Source organism: Elaeis guineensis, chromosome 3, assembly GCF_000442705.2.
Source record: "Elaeis guineensis isolate ETL-2024a chromosome 3, EG11, whole genome shotgun sequence".
NCBI classification, from domain to species: domain Eukaryota; kingdom Viridiplantae; phylum Streptophyta; class Magnoliopsida; order Arecales; family Arecaceae; genus Elaeis; species Elaeis guineensis.
Genome location: NC_025995.2, coordinates 108,740,837 through 108,760,225, shown reverse-complemented (window position 1 = coordinate 108,760,225; position 19,389 = coordinate 108,740,837). Strand labels below are relative to the sequence as shown.

The 19,389-nt window shown below is 42.5% G+C and overlaps 1 protein-coding gene across 1 annotated transcript; it reads left to right on the top strand.

Moving 5' to 3' along the window:
- The first annotated feature begins 10,608 nt into the window (after nucleotides 1-10,608).
- Nucleotides 10,609-12,310, top strand: LOC105041035 (pathogen-related protein). Its single transcript, XM_010917827.4, has 4 exons — nucleotides 10,609-10,820; nucleotides 10,927-11,059; nucleotides 11,394-11,695; nucleotides 11,835-12,310. The coding sequence occupies exons 1-4, from the start codon at nucleotides 10,683-10,685 to the stop codon at nucleotides 11,967-11,969; spliced, it is 708 nt and encodes a 235-aa protein (XP_010916129.1). The 5' UTR covers nucleotides 10,609-10,682; the 3' UTR covers nucleotides 11,970-12,310.
- Nucleotides 12,311-19,389: the final 7,079 nt, after the last annotated feature.

Here is a 19,389-nt window from a genome sequence, read left to right as displayed (position 1 = left end):
CAAAGTCCTTCGGAACTGCTGGTCTCTCTGGCGGTTTGTCGCTGGTCTCTCTGGCGACGTAAACCCTCAGGACAAATCAATTGCCAACGTATATGTCCCCATTGGCAGGGTCCTTTATATAGTCAGGTTGTCAATTCATAATGTTTCTTATATCATAATTCTTCATAAATCATATTTCATATTCTAATTTCGATAATAAAATATATAATCATGTAGTATCGAAATCAATCAATATAATGCATCATGAAATCAATATATTCAATCATGCTTCATCATAACATTTCAAATAAGATATTTTCATAACAAAATACTATTCATCTAATTCATGCATTGTTTCACAAATCATGTCAGAAAAATACATTATAATTTATCGATAAATCTAGAAAAAGTGAAACATTACTTACCTCGAACGTATTCCAATAAATCCACATAATTCTATAAATTTTCTTCCAAAAATTTTGTTCATAGATCATATCGCGATATCCCATGATCAAACATCCACAATCCTATACAGAATCAATTTCAATAATTAGAAAGAATACAAATACTATATTTCAACGGTTTGGATTGGGTCCGATCATCTAATTTCATCTAATCAAAAATCTAATTAGGACCTAAACGATCCAAAGTTTGACTATCAGATCAAATCGGATAAGAAGTAATAGGACTGAGATTTCTTCATCGATTTCATAAAATCAAGTAGAGAGAGACAATTAGAGGAGAGAGAATTCATGAGGTACAATTCGAATTAATCAGATGACACAATCCAACATTATGATTGGTCCAATATCTCGAGTGGTGAAATCAACATGATCAAATCATGATTAAATCAGGATCATGGATAATTAAATTGATAAATATCGGATCTGATCAAGGTAAGTACTAGTACACTGTCCGACAATTATGGATCAGGGTTCTTCATTAGAATCAGATCAGGACTATTAAAAGAAATTTCTTCATTCACTAACCTTTTTAGAGAGGGAATCAATCAAGAGAGAGAAAATTCTAGAGAGAGAAAATTTTAGAGAGAAAAAACTCATCTTGAATTTTTCAGATAATATGATTCAACAAATCCGATTGATCAGATCAAATCATGCTAAAATTATCATGTGGATAATTTAATAAAATCATGAAAAATAGAATCTTAAAAATACCTAATTTGATCAAAGTGGATATCAGTGTACCGTCCAATGATCACAGATCAAAAATCCATCACTAGGATCATTTAAATTCATCATCATTCTTCTCAAAATTCTAGAAAATCTTAGGAGAGAGAAATAATCTAGAGGGAGGATTTTAGAGAGAGAAAGTAGAGAGAGAAAGTTCAATTTTAGAGAGAGAAAATACTAGTTCAGGCTGAAGGGAGAGAGGAAAGAGAGAGAAACTCTTTTTCTCATATTTTATTATTTATATCATTATTTATTTATTTATTTAATTTTTATTTCTTCTTTTCTTTCTTTCTTTCTTTCTTTTTTCTTCACGAAAGAGAGAGGAGAGAAAATCCTATTTATTATTATTATATTATTATTATATTATTTTTTTCTTTTTTTTTCTTTTTTTTCTTTTCTTTTTCTTTTCTTTTCCTTTCCTTCTTCTTCTTTTCTTTTTCTTTTTCTTTTCCTTCTTCCCGTGGGTTCCTTTGGGCCGAAACAGGGGATCTCACAATCCCCTGTTGGCTGGCCGGTCGGTGGTGCAACCAGCATGGGGCGGCCGTCGGCAGGAGGGGGGCAACCCAATGACAAGAGGAGGGCCAAATCGGTGGTCGGCGGTGACCACCGGTGTCGAAAATCAAAGAAAAATGACAAAAATAAAGGTTTCTTCCGCAACAAAATCCGACGACTTTGATCGCCGGCGAGCGTGCACACCGGCACGGAGAGGAAAAGGGAGAAGAGAGGAAGGGGAGGAGGCTTACCTCCGACGCCAGCGAGGTTTTTCCGGCGAGCAATTGGACGAGCACAGGGACGGATCTCCGTGAGGATTTTCCGACGATCTCTGCCGTTTTGTCCTGGAATTTCTCGATGAGAGAGAGAGAGGATGGTTCTCCTCCTTAAATAGAGCCGGAGGGGGCTCTTTCTGACTCCGATTGGGAGCCGGCGAGAGGAGGAAGAAGACTCCCTTCGGGAGTTCTTCTCCTCTGTTTTCCTTTTTTTTTTTTTCATTTGGGCTTTGGCTAATTCTGGGCTGGGATTGTTACATGGGTCGGGCCATCACATAGATAATACACATCAAATAAATTAATCATTATCAAACTAATTTACACATTTAGATAGATAGATACATAATTTTTACAGTAATAATATAATCATAGCTTTTAATAATTGAGTAAAGGTCAAACCACAAAATTAAATCCCTTTCGCTAATGGTTGTCCTTGCAAGTGTGTCCAAACCAATCATCAACCATTAATGTAGCAGCGTTGGATTATTTGATTGGCGTAAACGGCATGTGGAGGTGGGTCGTGAATCATGTTGCCCACTATTGGTTAATTAGTGGGGCTCTCTACTATGGGCAATGAGTGATTTAGGCATACCTAATTATTTCACATAACAAGATGGTAGAATCCACAAAATACGGGTTGACTATCCACTCCACCAGATTTGCTGGGACAGTTCTCGGCCGGCAACAGGACGATGTATCTAGTGGCCATTTTGGCCCTCTTCTATTTTTTTTTATAAAAAAAAAAAATACTATTTCAGCAAGCAACATTGAGAACCACTCCTTGTGAGAAATCGGTGGTCTCAATCTCATAGTAGACTTCAAGCATCGAAATTTTTTTATCCAAAATTAAAAAATTCATCATGATAATGATAATGATGTAGATAATTATTATTGTACGCTGAGAACTAGAAGTTGGCAAACTACTACATGATTTGTACTTATCAGCTCTCTTTTTCTGTTTTTTTGTTTGCAGGCCGGGCCGGGTGTGAGGATGATTTTGTGGCGGGCTTGACCTTATTTTCTTTCACTCTAATCTCATCGTATTGAGAAAGTAGAGAGACAAGGCTGACGTGCAAGCGCCATAGCAAATCTTGTTGGAAGATGGTTGCTTCCTTAACCACTTTTCTTTTTTTTTCTATGAGAAATAGATTCAAAATCTTCCTTTCTGTCCATTTTTTATTATTAGAGATAAAATCCCCAGAAAAACACCCATTTTGATTGGTCTCAACGATCTCCGGCCCGTAATTAAGCTGCTTCTTTGTTCAGATTTTCTTGCCAATCCACCAACTACGAGCAAGAGATGGCCCTTGGAAACTCCGGATAGACGCGCCCGACGTGGCGGCAGAGGCACGATCCTCTCCATGGACCACTTCAACGCAAACGCCACACCTTGCAGCATTATGGGTGTTGCGGCCAATCGCCTCGTCGTCCGATCGCCGGGGAGCGTGCACCTGCAAAAGGAAGTCCGCACTGACCGGAGGCGGCTCCGGCGGAGACCCTCCGACGGTCAAGTCAGAGAGGTGACTGGGCAACAGTGAAATGCAGACAGAGAGCTCTGAGAGAGAGAGAGAGGGGGAGAGAGGAGCGAGCCTGCGTATGTGGGAGAGACGGGCGGATCGATCCCTTGCACTGTTGCCTTCCCCGATTTATATAGTGGAGTACGGTATGGCGCCGTCATTAATGGCGCGGACAAGTGAGGAACTGTCAACTCACTGTGGACTGTCAGGGTCGCCGTGAAAATATCATGTCGCCGTATGGCTGTCCAATCATCAGGGTTGACAATGCCCTCGACGGGACAATGCCCCTAGGTAACCGCGCCGCGTGTCCGTGTCAGAGCTGATAAGGTCTGGCGGCTGTACGGCGATTAGAGGAGTCGACCGACCCTAGGTCGGTGGCCAGCTGAGTGGCGTCGGGCCCCTCCGTTGGTCGGCGAGTGAGTCGGCCATCAGACTTCTCGGTCGGTCGGCCAGTCGGTCGGTCGGCCGGAGTCGGCCGGTCGGTCGGTCGGCCCGTCGGGGTCGGCCAGTCGGAGTCGTCCGTCGGGGTCGGCCAGTCGGAGTCGTCCGTCGGGGTCGGCCAGTCGGAGTCGTCCGTCGGGTTCGGCCAGTCGGAGTCATCCGTCGGGGTCGGTCAGTCGGTCGGTCGGCCGTCGGAGTCAGCCAGTCGGTCGGTCGGCCAGTCGGAGTCGTCCGTCGGGTTCGGCCAGTCGGAGTCGTCCGTCGGGGTCGGCCAGTCGGTCGGTCGGCCGTCGGAGTCGTCCGTCGGGGTCGGCCAGTCGGAGTAGTCCGTCGGGGTCGGCCAGTCGGAGTCGTCCGTCGGGGTCGGCCAGTCGGTCGGTCGGCTGTCGGAGTCGGCCAGTCGGTCGGTCGGCCAGTCGGCCCCTTCGACCGTAAGTCGGTCGGTGGGTATTCCCCAACAGTTACCCCCCTCCACTCCTGAGCCCGATGTCGTGTTGGCTCGCGTGAACACGTGGGCGACGGCTTCGGACGAAAGGAGTGGTTTTCCATCTTTTCTTGCCCCGACTCTGGCGATCACATCAACGAACGATCCAATATCGGTCGTCCCGACTGTAGGTCGAGCATGCACGTCGGGTCAGAGGTCGGCCAACCTCGAACGTTGCTCGTTGACACGATCATTCCGCAGAATCTGTTGTCGAGTAGCATCCGACGTATTCGGATAGGATAACGATGGCAAGTCGAAAATCCATTGTCCAGCCCTTGGTCGGACGTATGCGTCGGGATGTATGATAAACGGTGGCAAGCCGAATATCCTTCGATCGGTCGTGACCAGATCGGTATGTCGCGAATGCGACTGCGGTCGTCTTGGCGTTTTACCCTTCTTAGTCGAAGCTAAGTCAGCAAGTTAGCCAGCCGCATTAGTCGAAGCCCTTTGCCTTCAGAGGCCGAGGCCGTCGGTTCGACGATCGGTGATCGAGCCGTTGATTCGGCGATCGACGATCGACCGTGTTGGTCGAAGCCTTTTGCCTTCAAAGGCCGAGGCCGTCGGTTCGACGATCGGTGATCGAGCCGTTGATTCGGCGATCGACGATCGGCCGTGTTGGTCGAAGCCTTTTGCCTTCAAAGGCCGAGGCCGTCGGTTCGGCGATCGGTGATCGAGCCGTTGATTCGGCGATCGACGATCGGCCGTGTTGGTCGGAGCCTTTTGCCTTCAGAGGCCGAGGCCGTCGTAGATTCTCCGCTCCTTCGATCTCTATCAGGATCTGCGCACGAGGAGCAGGGAGAGGGGCGTAGGAGTCATACCTGCGATGCGTCGGTCTCGGACTCCATCGTCAGGGTGACTTTTGGATTCGTCGGGGTGGCGAGACCCGACTATCGGTCGGGAGCCTGCTTGGTTCGGCGGGTCCCCGACCTTTCCTCCGCTTCTCCTTCGAGCCTCTGGGCTCGGCCAAGCGTCGGTCGGACGCTCCTTCATCCGCGCGCATATACCTGTATGCGCGCTCCAGTAGCTCGGCATATGTTCGGGGGAGGGTCTTGTCCAGAGAATAAGTGAATCGGGACGACCTCAGGCCCCGCTTCATGGCTGAAACCGCCATGTCTTCATTGAGGTCCCAGACCTCGAGCGTGGCCGCGTTGAATCGCGCCATGAAGTGTCGGAGCGTCTCGTTTTCTCCCTGCTTGAGGGAGAAAAGGCTGTCCGACGTTCGCGGCGGCTTTCGGCTCGTGCTGAAATGGGCCACGAACGAGTGCTCGAGCTGCGCGAAGGAATGGATACTGCCCGATCGAAGACCGGAGTACCAAGCCCTGGCAGCCTTGCGGAGCGTGGCGGGGAAGCCGATGCAGAAAAGAGCGTCGGTTGCCCCTTGAATCGTCATGAGAGCTTTGTAGCTCTCGAGGTGGTCGACTGGGTCGGTGGAGCCGTCGTATGGCTCCACGTGCGGCATCTTGAACCGACTGGGAATCGGCTCGTCGAGGACCAGTCGGGAGAGAGGTTGGGCGGTCTGGAAGTCGACGTCGTTCGAAGACATCTGGCCGTCCATCTGCAACTGGGCGAGTCGGCGGTCGATTTCCTCAAACCGTCGCTCGTAGTCGTCCGCTCGTCGATGCTGGGAGACCCCAGGAGTGGAGTCTCCGGAAGATTCTGAGAGGGAGGCCGATGGTGTGCGCGGCCGTTTCTCCTTCCTCGCCCGTTCCAACGGGGAAGGGGAGGGCCGCTGGGACCGTCGGTCGTCGCGCCATGGTCGTCTCTCCTCTTCTCCATGGGAGTGCTGTTGGGGGCGCTTGCATGGAGGCGACAAGGATCGGCGCGGTCGTCGGCGGCTGCTCCTGGAAGACATAGGTCGGGCCGCCGGTTGCTGCTGGAGGCTCTTGACTGCGTCGGTCAGTACGGTCATCTGCCGTACGATAGCCGCAATCTGGGCCTCCGTGGTCACTGCAGGGCGCGGAGAGCTAGGCTCCGCCGCCGGTGGTGGCGGGGAGGCCTCTTCCCGGTGGGAAGAGCGCCTCGCCGACCCAGTGATTCTCGATCGTTGAGCTCTTGTCTTTGTCATGCTGTCCCCTACCTGGCGCGCCAATCTGTTGCGGCCAATCGCCTCATCGTCCGATCGCCGGGGAGCGTGCACCTGCAAAAGGAAGTCCGCACTGACCGGAGGCGGCTCCGGCAGGGACCCTCCGACGGTCAAGTCAGAGAGGTGACTGGGCAACAGTGAAATGCAGACAGAGAGCTCTGAGAGAGAGAGAGGGGGAGAGAGGAGCGAGCCTGCGTATGTGGGAGAGACGGGCGGATCGATCCCTTGCACTGTTGCCTTCCCCGGTTTATATAGTGGAGCACGGTATGGCGCCGTCATTAATGACGCGGACAAGTGAGGAACTGTCAACTCACTGTGGACTGTCAGGGTCACCGTGAAAATGTCATGTCGCCGTGTGGCTGTCCAATCATCAGGGTTGACAATGCCCTCGGCGGGACAATGCCCCTAGGTAACCGCGCCGCGTGTCCGTGTCAGAGCTGACAAGGTCTGGCGGCTGTACGGCGATTAGAGGAGTCGACCGACCCTAGGTCGGTGGCCAGCTGAGTGGCGTCGGGCCCCTCCGTTGGTCGGCGAGTGAGTCGGCCATCAGACTTCTCGGTCGGTCGGCCAGTCGGTCGGTCGGCCGGAGTCGGTCGGTCGGTCGGTCGGCCCGTCGGGGTCGGCCAGTCGGAGTCGTCCGTCGAGGTCGGCCAGTCGGAGTCGTCCGTCGGGGTCGGCCAGTCGGAGTCGTCCGTCGGGTTCGGCCAGTCGGAGTCGTCCGTCGGGGTCGGCCAGTCGGTCGGTCGGCCGTCGGAGTCGGCCAGTCGGTCGGTCGGCCAGTCGGAGTCGTCCGTCGGGTTCGACCAGTCGGAGTCGTCCGTCGGGGTCGGCCAGTCGGTCGGTCGGCCGTCGGAGTCGTCCGTCGGGGTCGGCCAGTCGGAGTCGTCCGTCGGGGTCGGCCAGTCGGTCGGTCGGCCGTCGGAGTCGGCCAGTCGGTCGGTCGGCCAGTCGGCCCCTTCAACCGTAAGTCGGTCGGTGGGTATTCCCCAACAATGGGCTACATGAAAACCATAAGGCCCAATACCTTCAAATACTATGGCCTATTTATAGGCTACTTGGAGTTCAACCCCGGCACTTGATGATATACTACCTTGCTGAGTTAAACTGGTGATGATCTTTGTTCCTGCTTGCGTTCTTCAGTGCATGTTCTGTCAAACTATGATATAAGATGCTTTGAGCTTGGTTTATGATCTTTGCAGGGACACGAAGTTGGCTGGTTGTGATTGGGAAAGACTTGGGTTATTTGGGACGTTGGGCCGTGTGTACTTCAACTAAGTTTGATTACAAATTGAGGCTTGTTCCATTGGTTATACTTGTTTACTTGGCAATCAAAGGTTCAAAATTTGATTCTTGGTTAATGTATTTTCAGTAATTTTGGTAATTATAGAGCTTTTGGGCGATCTCCTATTCTCTCATAAAATATTTAAATTGGTTTAATCCATTCCTCAATTTCAATTTAGAAATTTAAAAGAATAATTTAAAGCACCTAAGATAACTCATATTTTGGAGAGGCTATGTATGAGTTGACCCAATTTTGTTGAGTCATTGGAAAATTAAGGAGGGTAGCATAAAAGCTCAATTCATGCAAATGTGTTGCACCTTTGCCTTGTTAAATTGTTGGTCACTTATGATCATCGTATACATGTTGATATGGATATATGCATAACTTACATTCTATAGAGGAGAAGGCTAGAACAAAATTATTAGCTCAATGAGATGGTTTTGTTGTACTGACAAGCCATCTATGCCATGTTTAAGATAGTCGTATACATTAGGTTTATGAAACAATATCCTCTTGTGTTTTTCAAAAAAATTATTTACAAGAAATTAATTTTATAATCATCTTTTCCAGAATGTCATGCATAACCAAATAGCCCCTAAACATATTACATGTATTTTTTCAGAAGTAAGATAAAAAATCTGGGCTATAATCTAGGTAATGGAAGGACTTGAACCTACATCCTTGTTACCAACCTCTAAACTAGGCACCCTCAAAATGTGTTATATGTGTTGAGTTATATTATATGTCCCGTAGATAATTCAATCAGTTTGTTCGAAATTCCAGCCTATTAACTAGGTGAAGTGGTTTTGGGTTAATCCTTACTTATTTTTAATTCTAACCTGCATGATTTGACCTATTGCGATCCCCATTCTAAACTCTAAAGAAAACAAATCTATGCTAAAATTACTTCAATCTTTGCGTCCCCAATTTTATTTTATTTCTTATGTGAAGAGAGGATGACCACCATCATTAGTTGAAATATCAGTTTCCACAGATTTTGTAACCTGGCAAGCACTTCTCTTTTATTAAGAATATATGCAGCAGCGTTTCTAGTTCAACTATTAAGAAAAAATAGGTAGTAGGTATATCAAGCCAACCGGAGTTGAGGGATGGGCCAAAGGATACATTAATTTGCATACATGAAAAAAATCAATCAGTAATTAAAAATAATAAAATCAAAAATAAGACTAACTGTATGGATTGAAAATACAAAAAATGATGAAAACCTAGCACGAGAACTATCCAAAAATCCCAACAACTTCAATTTGCAGCAACCATGGTGCCACCTCTATCATATGCTAGTTAGCGAACTAAAAACCCACCTAAACTTCCATCTTCAGCTCCTCACCTCAAGGCCTTGCTCCATTCCATTAAACATGAGATAAAAGACCCAATCAATCTCTCCAAACTTAACATCACTAGCATCTGAGCTGTAGGTGGAACCTAGGCCATTATATAAAATGTATATCACAAACTAATTATTACTATAGAATGCAGCAAAATAAAGAGCATTTTATGTACTTAGTAGGAGATACAAACCAATTTATAGGATGAACTAGTATTAGCCCCATATGCTACATTGAGAGAACAGTTATGAAGAGTTTTGTTTGGCATTTTCTTTAAATGATAAATAAATTCTTGTATTTGTATATGCATAGAAAATATTTACAAGATGAATTTGTTATGCAAGTTCCAAGCCAATTTGCTTGCCTCTTTTTTCCTTTTTCCCTTCCTTTCTTTCCTCGTATGATCATGGCTTCCATACAATATTACACGAGTTATATAATAGTTGTTATTATAAAACCACAATAACAAATAGACAAGGTTGAAAATGGATCATATAATATATATGTAAATCCATTTTCGTTTCCCAATCTATTCAGATATGGATAAAATTTTAAGTATCTAACTACTATCCATATCTATATTTATGTCCATAAAAGCAAAACATATATGAATATATAGAGACAAGTATATAATCTATATCTAAATATCTGATTTTATTTATAATCATATTCAATTTTATATAGCACTCATGTATTAATTTTATTTATCATCCACTTAGTAATATTTTTGATTTTATAGTCATAAAGTTAAATGATCTGACATATATTCTTATTTGTATTAATACTTCCGATATTCAATTTATATCCATATCTATTTAAAATAAATATGGATATGAATTTTTGTATCCAACTAATGTCAGTATATATATATATATGTTAACTAAAATAAATATGGATAGAGATATAAAAGTATCTGATCCGTATCCGATCTATTTTCAGCTCTAGTAGAACAAACTTGGATGGCAAAGGATGGACAAAATTGAGGGCTAAATTTTGTCCTTTTTTGCCCCCCAAAATACCCCTAGCCAACCAACCATTCAAAACATGATTGACATGTCTTAATATGAAAGATGGAGGGCAATCAATGGGAAGATGTGTTAAATGCCCCCCGGGGACTGTACGAGCCACTTTATCAAAAAAAAAAAAAAAAAAATCCATGAGCCAAACCTAATTATTAGGTGGATCAAGTCCACATAAACCCAGGATGTAATGGATCCACTTAATAATTTCCATGCGCCAGACCAATGCATTTTCAATTTGCTAATGATTCTCTAGCAAGGTCACCTTACTTTTCTTAATGAGTCAATGTAACATGAATATAAACAATTCTTACATATTGTGAATGACTGTGACTTTGGATTTTATTTCAAAACTGAAAAATAACATATCCATTGTACGCAACTACCAACCCACCTTCGGATTGTCATTATATTTTATTAACTGGAAAGGAGGTACCCAGAAGCTTCCCCCCATGTTATATTGTTAAGAAGAGAAATATTTACAAATGAGGATTGTTATTATAAGAAGCCACCTCCATCCACCAAACGATGCTGCACTAACTCCTGTCTGAGCTCATCCTCTAAATTAAGGATTATGGCCTCTTCTGATTTTGAGGGAAACAAGTATCGCTCCTTCATCTATGGCGAAGGTGAGAGGAACACCCAATGGAGGTTTGGTGCTCCTCCCAACTTTGATCTTGTGGACAAGCTCTTTGAAGAAGGTCGAACTCAGGTAACAGCTAGCAGCGCCTCCTTTTCTTCCATGACTCCATCCGGCACATGCCCTTTGTACGCACTCCGATCTCATGGAAAGTTTTCTTCTCTACTTTCTTTTGTAGGAATGGCCAGTCGGATCCCTTGAAGAAAAAGTGCAGCGATTGGTGAAGACAATGGAAATGGAGTTGATGCACAAGATACGGTCAGAAGACCACAAAATCATCGACCACGAGAATTTTCGTTTCAGTTTAAATGGTAATTAATCGTGTCTGCTAAGCCCAATACCAAACATATAGAGCTTCCATACAGCTATTTTTAGCCAGAAAGCATTGCACACATTCGTCTAACTGGAAGCTGATAAATCTATGATATCCTCTTTTAATTTGAAACAAACCTACCTCAAGCATCAGTTGAAGTGCAGAACTTGGAGCACATATATATAAAAATCTTCCATGGTTACGATCTGTAGGAATTTCTTAATGCCGAAGTCCTTGTGGATCTATAGCTACTCAACCTCTAAGTTTCAAGGCTTCATCATCATCAATTACGGAGACATATTAATTCAGGCTTTTGTAATGTAATGCTTCAGGAAGAGAAGGAATAACACATCAAGGTATTCGTGAAATGGGAGGAAGCTACAATGCCTTCTTGCAAACCAGCTTGCCTGAAGATCTCCGGATCTACGATCCGGCACAAGAAACAATAGAGTCATCTCACAAGGCCTTCACTACAACATTTCCTCGTGGATTCGCTCTTGAAATACTCCAAGTCTACAGCGGCCCTCCCACGATTGTGTTCAGGTTCCGGCACTGGGGTTACATGGAGGGTCCTTTCAAGGGGCACGCCCCAACTGGGGAGAAAGTAGAATTCCAAGGAATGGCCATTTTTCACGTACGCATCCTTCCCTCTCTTCCTTAATTCCTTCCTCTTTAATGACATTAATTCCGATGGCACATCGATACAGTCACCATATCATTCCATCTTCTCTTCAAAAAAGAAAATTAAGATCTGATTCTTAATCCTTCAATAGGTTGATGTAGAGATGAGGGTTAAGAAGGTGGAGTTCTTTTACGAGCGTGGTGACTTTCTTGCTGGCTTCCTCAAAGGTGCACCAACGGACGACGCATCAGCAACTACCTCGCGCTGCCCTTTCGCAGCAAATTAAGAGAGAGAAAGCTACAGTGAAGACAACAAAGGCAGAATAAATTAAATAGCCAGCCCAAGTCCTTTTTTTTTTTTTTTTTTCTTCAATAAGGTGGTTCATTCAAATAATTCGCCAGCCCAAGTCTATTACCACACACCTCTTGCCTGTATCGTGATGTGGTAGTTCTCAGTGGAGCCGTCGCCTTACCGTAGAGAGCATCCTCTATATTTTGTCCTTGATCGTACGATCGATGTTGCTGTGGTACTTTATCTTTTAGTCGTTGCTGTTGAACTATTTATAAAGATATTTATATGAAAATATTTGAATATATATGATTTTTAGTCACATTATGCGGTGTATCCGGAAGAGTGAGTGCTACACAAATTTGGTGGACGTAATGGAATTTGTTTGCCCATTTTCAGCTTATGTTAATAATGCCAGCCTGTTACAAAAAAGATTAAGAAAAAGGGATGTAAAGCGGGTTGGTAAGTTGTGAACCGATCGAGGGTCGCTCTATTAGTTTAGCAACCAAAGGTTTGAGCTTTAATTCTTGGGTGATGCATCTCCAAAATTCTCTATTTGAATGCCCTTCTCTTCCTCCTAGGAAAAGAGATTTATTTTTAAGCTTTTTGACTTGATCTCAATTTTAAATTTATTCGCAAAATTCAAATAACATGTTCAACCTCATGGTTTAAAACAATCGACTACAACCAATTCTCTTTTGGAGGTATTTGCCGGCTCAAATGGGATCACCATGATAATCTAAAATAAGTGATGACTCTTTTTCTAGGATAATATGATCCCTAGTAACTTAAGATCATTATATTTGGTACATCATAATCGAATAATTAAAGATCTCTAGATATCCACAGTAACATATTTAGTATGCTATGAAAATCTAAAATCAATGGTCATGTACTATCAAAAATATAGCTAATATATGCCAAGAGACTTTTTTATGTATTTTTTGTTTCCATAAATTAAGAATATAAGTAAATATATTGATTCTTTATATTGGCTTATTCAAATAAAAAATAATTAAGCAAAAGAGGGAGAGGAAGGAAATGATGAGATGGAAATCCAAATCCCTCACAAATAGCACTTCCTAGTGGATTCTCTTTCATGGATGGATCTTTCCTCGATGGCACTTTTCGAAAGTCTCTCACATGTAAAACACATGGATTTGGTCGATATTGAACCACTGGATCAAAGGACAAAATTATCTTAAAATTTTCTTCTAAGATCATCATGTTGGGGTGATCTTAGATATGCATCCTCAAGGATGAGTTTACCACCATCCAGTTGGATAGTGATTTGAGAAATAGGAGTAATTTATATCACTACCAAATAAAATCACTATAGTGTAATCAAATATAGTGATCTTATCATTTTCATCCAAATCATTCTTGATACAGGATGGATCATCCTATACCAAATATCCTCTTAACTTTGCCATCCACCAAAGTCAACCAAAGAAGATAATATCATACGAACAGTCAATCTTCAAACTTGATAATCTGAATGCGGCAAGGAAATCAAAGATTCTCAAGATTATAGTATCCAATAAAACAATTCACATCAATATAATGTTGTGATCGAAAAAGGCCTCCTAGCATAACTCATGAAAGATGGTATATTCAATTTACTTAGTTCCAATCATCTCAAAATTTATTATTTGTTTAAGCGAAAGGTTAAGGCAGACTTGATTGGTATTTTGAAATCTAAAACATACTAGGCATAGGCTGGCTTGGCTGCATAGAAGAGAATAAGATGCCTAAAATATTGGGAAATTGTAAGAATTCCATTGCCGTCGTGGACTGGAAGTAAAATGATGCATCCCATCTCGGGCCACGCATGGGGCAGAAGAGGATCTGGGCTCGCTTGTTTCAGGTTCGTCGTTGATTCGCGTTGTCTTTTATTTATAAACAATGCCATTACTGGCGAGTCATTGGAGGCTGCTAGTATGGGAATAAAGGAACTCCTTATTGCTGTTGGCCAAAAAGAAATGGTGTCTACCAATAGGTATGGAGTAACAGCCATAATAATACCATTATTACCTGCTCACAAATAATAATTAATTATAAAATAATCATGTTAATCTTATTTTAAAAAAATCATCATAGTTTTGATTCGCTTTGTATAGAATAAAATGTTAGCATAGGATGAAATATTATTTTTTAAATTAACTTGGATTTTCAATATTTGGATAAAATAATAAATATTAAAAGGGGTTGTGCCCAAAGCATAGAAACAGTTGATTTCGCTGCTTGCAGTTTTGATGTGTCTTATTTTTTAATCCAAAAGAATCATCAAACTCAAATGGTACCATTTTGACCATTAAGAGTACGATTGAATATGATTCAAAAGCAAAATCAGCTGCATCGGAAAGTCATTTCATAAGTTAAATTTTTGAGATCAAAACTTGATTATACGATATCTGATTTTAATTTTTTTTTCAAAATTAAATAATTTTTTAAAATATATGATGTGATATTGTCCCACGGGGCAACATCTCTAGTGATCATGATGAAATTCTTTCGTATGGGCTCTGAAACAGACCGATCAACTCAATTTTTTTTTGAATAAATTTTTAATCAAACATAACTTCTAATCTAAGAAGAATTCGATAAAGCGACAACAGGTAAAGTTGATACAGAAGTCGAAATCTACCTCCCAAAAAATTTTAATTTTTTTCATATTATTTGTACTAGATAATTATTTTAGGTAAAAGAGTTCTTTTAGAATTAGAAGAGGAATCCGACCCAATTTATATTAGTGCGGACCTCGTTATTATAATTAGAGGATATATATTTCATTTTTAATTAATTAAAAAATAAAATAAAATAATAGATTTAATCTCTATTTTTGAAAATTTTTCTCTTCATCTATCTTTGTCTTTAGAAGGTCCAAATTGAGCAAGAAAATTTTTTATTTTCCTGATTGGATTTTTTTTTTTAAGGGATGGGTGCAAACTTTTGTCCTCCCCTTGTATTTTTAATAATTCAAACTAATAATGAAACTTTGAATTATGAATTAGAAAGACACAAGGAAGATTGGGAAAAAAAATCTTATTTAAATATTTGTTATTTCAATCCCTCCTAATCACTCTCCATCATGATGCTTATCCAAATCTCTATCTGTACGTACAACCTGATACTAATAACTTCCCCTCTTGTCTTATCTTTTTTTTTTTATTTTTTTGACAAAATATGTCATCTCTTTCTTTCTTCCTCTTTTGGAAGAAAAACTCACATATTCATTGGTTTATTTCCCTTTATGCCTAATGTGCACATACCTAGATATTAGCTTATGTTTATAACTATAGGCAAATTTATATGCCACTAAAATTTTTGTAAAGGAAATTCTTGAAAATTAATCAAGTTCAAACCACTAATCCACATGTGAACTCCATCAAATTAGTGAGAAAAATCTTTGAATTTTATGATGGATCATTGGCATGAATCTAGCAATTGAGTAGTGCTATAAATCTATTCAATAATCTAAATCAAGTCATAATCATATCTGTTAATCTTTGGATTGATTTTGATGTTAACAAAAGCATTTGAGTATAAATTATTAAGTTACTAATGTTATTTATGGGGATGTCTAGTTTCAAATTCTAAATACTCATAATTTTTAAATATTTTCTGTCAATTAAATGAAGAACCACCACTCAAAAACTTAGTAAAGAATCTCTTGACCAGTCACACCTTGCAAAAAAATTTTAATGAGGATTAAATCAAGTTAAGAAGGCAAGTCTAGCCTAAAAATTAAATTAGAGAAGAAAGACTGTCTAAGAACTCTTGGCATACTTGGCACGCCAACTGAATCGATCAAGTAAAAATTTGAGCCGACCCAGTCTTAGTATGGACAAAAGATAGAAAGCTGAATTTTTAGGCAATGTTCACTTAGCTGACTCAATTTCAAATTGAGTCGACCTAGACAGAGAGTTAGTCAATCCAGAGGATCAGTCAGTCGATCTAGTCTCAGAAGACAGACAGTGATAGAAATGTAAAATTTTGAATCAAGTCTGCTGAGTCGACCAAGTGATCAACTAAGCCGACCCAATGAAGAACTGAGCCGACTCAGAGAAGGTTGAATTGATCCAGTAACTATAACAGCTAGTTTTTCAGAACTACAGCTTTTTACCTCCAATCATTTTCAATGACTAGTTTCTCTCTTTCAATGGCTAGAGCATTAAATACAATCTTTTCAAATAACTTAAAGTGGTGGAAAACCTCAGAATTATATAAGAAATCATTTTGGAGCGTTGAAGATACCTTGGAGGACATCCATTGAAGAGCTAGCATTCAAGTGATATTCAGTGCATTCTAGTTTGTGAGCATAAATAGTAAAAGGAAGGAGTAATTTTCAGAGATTCTTTTATCCTTTCACCATCTTCAAAGAGAGAGAGTCAGACTACAAGCATTGAAGATCTCCACCAACCTCTCTCAAATATTCAAGGAGAAGAAATCAAACAACCATTAAGCAACTCAAGATTTCTTCTTATGAGGTTTCAATGAATTTTTCTTTCTTTCCTTAAACTTACTTTCATTTGTATTGTTTCAAGTTTCTTGGGGTGAGAAAGTTGGGTTGATCTAAGCTTTGAATTGGATGCTTATAGTAGTTTGATTGGTGAGCCAAGATTAAAATTAATCGGAGTTGATTGTTAGTCCAAAAAAATAATTATTGTACGGTTGTAGTTGGTGAGCCAAGATCAAAACCAACTGAATTGGATTGTGAACCTATAGAAAACAATCGAACTGTTATCAAGCTTAGTGATTATAGTTGAATTCTCAAGTAATTTATTTGGAAAGTGAACGTAGGTATTGAGTTTGGCACCTAATCACTATAAAATTATAGTATTTGTGATTGCATGCTTATTTCTTTACTATCTTCATTCATTGTATATCTTTTAATATGTCTCATTAAGCACTTAGTAGTTTATTCTGCATAATTATCATTTAAATTTTTAAATATCTAATTCACCATCTCTTTTGGGTAGCCATCTTTAGGCAACAATATCTCAATTGGAGGATGCCTGAAAGATCCTCTTCTAAGTCATGCCTTCTTTTTTTCTTCTTTTGTTTTTTTGGTTGGGGGAGAGGGTGTGCTCCAAATCTTCAAGCACGCACTTTTTGGAGGATGGATTATGTAAGCCATTATACATCTTAAAATAATTAATAATAATAATAATAATAATAATAATAATAATAATAATAATAATAAATTGATGATGATGATGGTAATGATAGTAGCAATAATAATAATAATCATCATCAATTTATTGACTTCTTCTAAAAGTAGGAGTTTTTTTATTTTTTAGAGAATCCTTCAAATAGTAGTTGAGAGGTTGGTTTCGTCCCACCGATGTCAAAACTTTGGTAGACTTTGTTGGGCCCCTTTTTCTTTGGTGATAAATCTAGCGTATTAGGAAAAAGAAATGCAGCATACATTGAATTGCTGTAAACTTCAACATTGTGTGGGAGATATATACCACATGTTAAATGAGACAAGAGAGACCCAAAGTTGTATAGCAGGCCCCAAGCCACAAGTTAAATGAGAAGAAAAAATTTAATTCGCAAGCAATACTGCACGCTAGCACGTTATCCAACGTTCCTAGGCCCCCATGACATCACTATCATCCAAGCGTCAGTAACGCGTACCGTTAGGGGGGGACCATTCTTAACCCGGAGGAGCAATAAGAGCATAAAGCCTACAAACCATGTATCATTTCCCAGGATCATCATTAGTTCGGATTTCGGAAAATCCGCGCGAGTTGAAGGAGGTCCAATATATGGAGCCTCGATCCAGGTTTTCAGCCCCCAACAATGAATTTTATATTTTTATTGGGATATACCGACTGATCTCTATACATCAATTTATCTTCGGATCGATCTGACCGACGTCTTACTCTACTGACCGGACCGACGGATGACTCTGACGGACGACTCCACCAACAACTCCGACAATGACTAACGATAATGGCTGCCGACCATATCCGACCGAAGGTATGCCAGCCGAACAGATCCATACTATTCCCGACTGGCCGAGCGGCCAAACTCATATCACCGACTCACTGTCGGGGATGGCAGCCGATGTCCGACTGGCCGAGCGGCCGAACCCGTATCACCGACTCACTGTCAGGGGTGGCAGCCGATGTCCGACTTCCACAAGGCATCAAATTAGCCGACGGTGTCTCCGAGTCACCACCCGATGATCCGAAAACCGAATACCGACATACGGTTGGCCAGCCCGTCCAAATGCCGTACAACCGCTATGGGCTGTTCTCCTGTCAAGGACATGCCGTACGACCGCCGTAGGACGTTGTCCTGCTAAGAACATAGGTTCATGACCTGACAACCCACGTCGATTTGACAGCCCCTGGCGATTTGACAACTTCTCAGTTGTCTGTACCATTAATGACGGGACCATATCGCATTCTACTATAAAATGGGGTAAGGCAATAGTTTTGAGCAAGCTATCTCAAGCTTTCTCAAGCATGGGTAAGCTCCCTGAAGTGCCTCTAAGCTCTTGAGCTCTCTCCCTCTCGCTGAGTTCCACTGTTGTCTAGTCTCCTCTCTGACTTGACCTTCGGAGGGTCTCCACCGGAGGCATCTCCGGTCAGTGAGGACTTTTCTTGCAGGTGCGCGACCCCGGCGATCGGATGACGGAGGGATTGGCCGCAACAGATTTGGCGCACCAGGTAGGGGTCGACAGAGGTAAGACAGCGAGCTCCATAGAGTTTGAAAAATCTCTCGAGATGATGAAAACCAGGGCTCAGCGATCGAGAGCTACTGGATCGACGAGGCACTCTTTTCGTCGGAAAAAGGCCCCTCCTTTGCCCTCCAAAGCGAAACCCAGCTCTCCGCACCCAGTGGTGACCACGGAGGTGCAGATCGCGGCGATCGTGCGGCAAATGACCGTTCTGACGGACGCAGTCAAAAACCTCCAGCAACAGCCGGCTCAGTTGCCGCAACCGTCGATGGAACAACCGGCGGTGCATCCTATGCTGTCCAGAAGCAGCCGCCGACGCCCGCGTCAACTTCCGTCTCCTCCTCAAAAGCAGCCATCTCAGCACTCCCACCGAGAAAGGGAGAGGCGGCCACGGCGCGACATCCATCGATCTCGGCGTCCCTCTCCTTCCCAGCTAGAGCGAGCGAGAAAGGAGAAGCGACCGCGGACACCGTCCGCCTCACTCTCAAATTCGTCGAGAGGTTCGACCCCTGAGGTTTCTCAACACCGACGGTTGGACGACTACGAATGCAGGTTCGAAAAAATTGACCGTCGGCTTGCCCAGCTCCAGGCGGATGGTCAAAAGTCTTCGAACGACGTCGACTTTCGGACCACCCAACATTTCTTCCGATTTATCCTCAACGAACCAATCCCTAGTCGGTTCAAGATGCCTCATGTGGAGCCTTACGACGGCCCCACCGACCCA

Excerpts from the sequence above, each read along its gene's own strand:
- LOC105041035 (XM_010917827.4), top strand. The coding sequence starts at position 10,683 with ATGGCCTCTTCTGATTTTGAGGGAAACAAGTATCGCTCCTTCATCTAT. Across the intron at positions 10,821-10,926 it reads TTGAAGAAGGTCGAACTCAG|GAATGGCCAGTCGGATCCCT; the intron begins GTAACAGCTAGC and ends TTTCTTTTGTAG. Across the intron at positions 11,060-11,393 it reads TTTTCGTTTCAGTTTAAATG|GAAGAGAAGGAATAACACAT; the intron begins GTAATTAATCGT and ends GTAATGCTTCAG.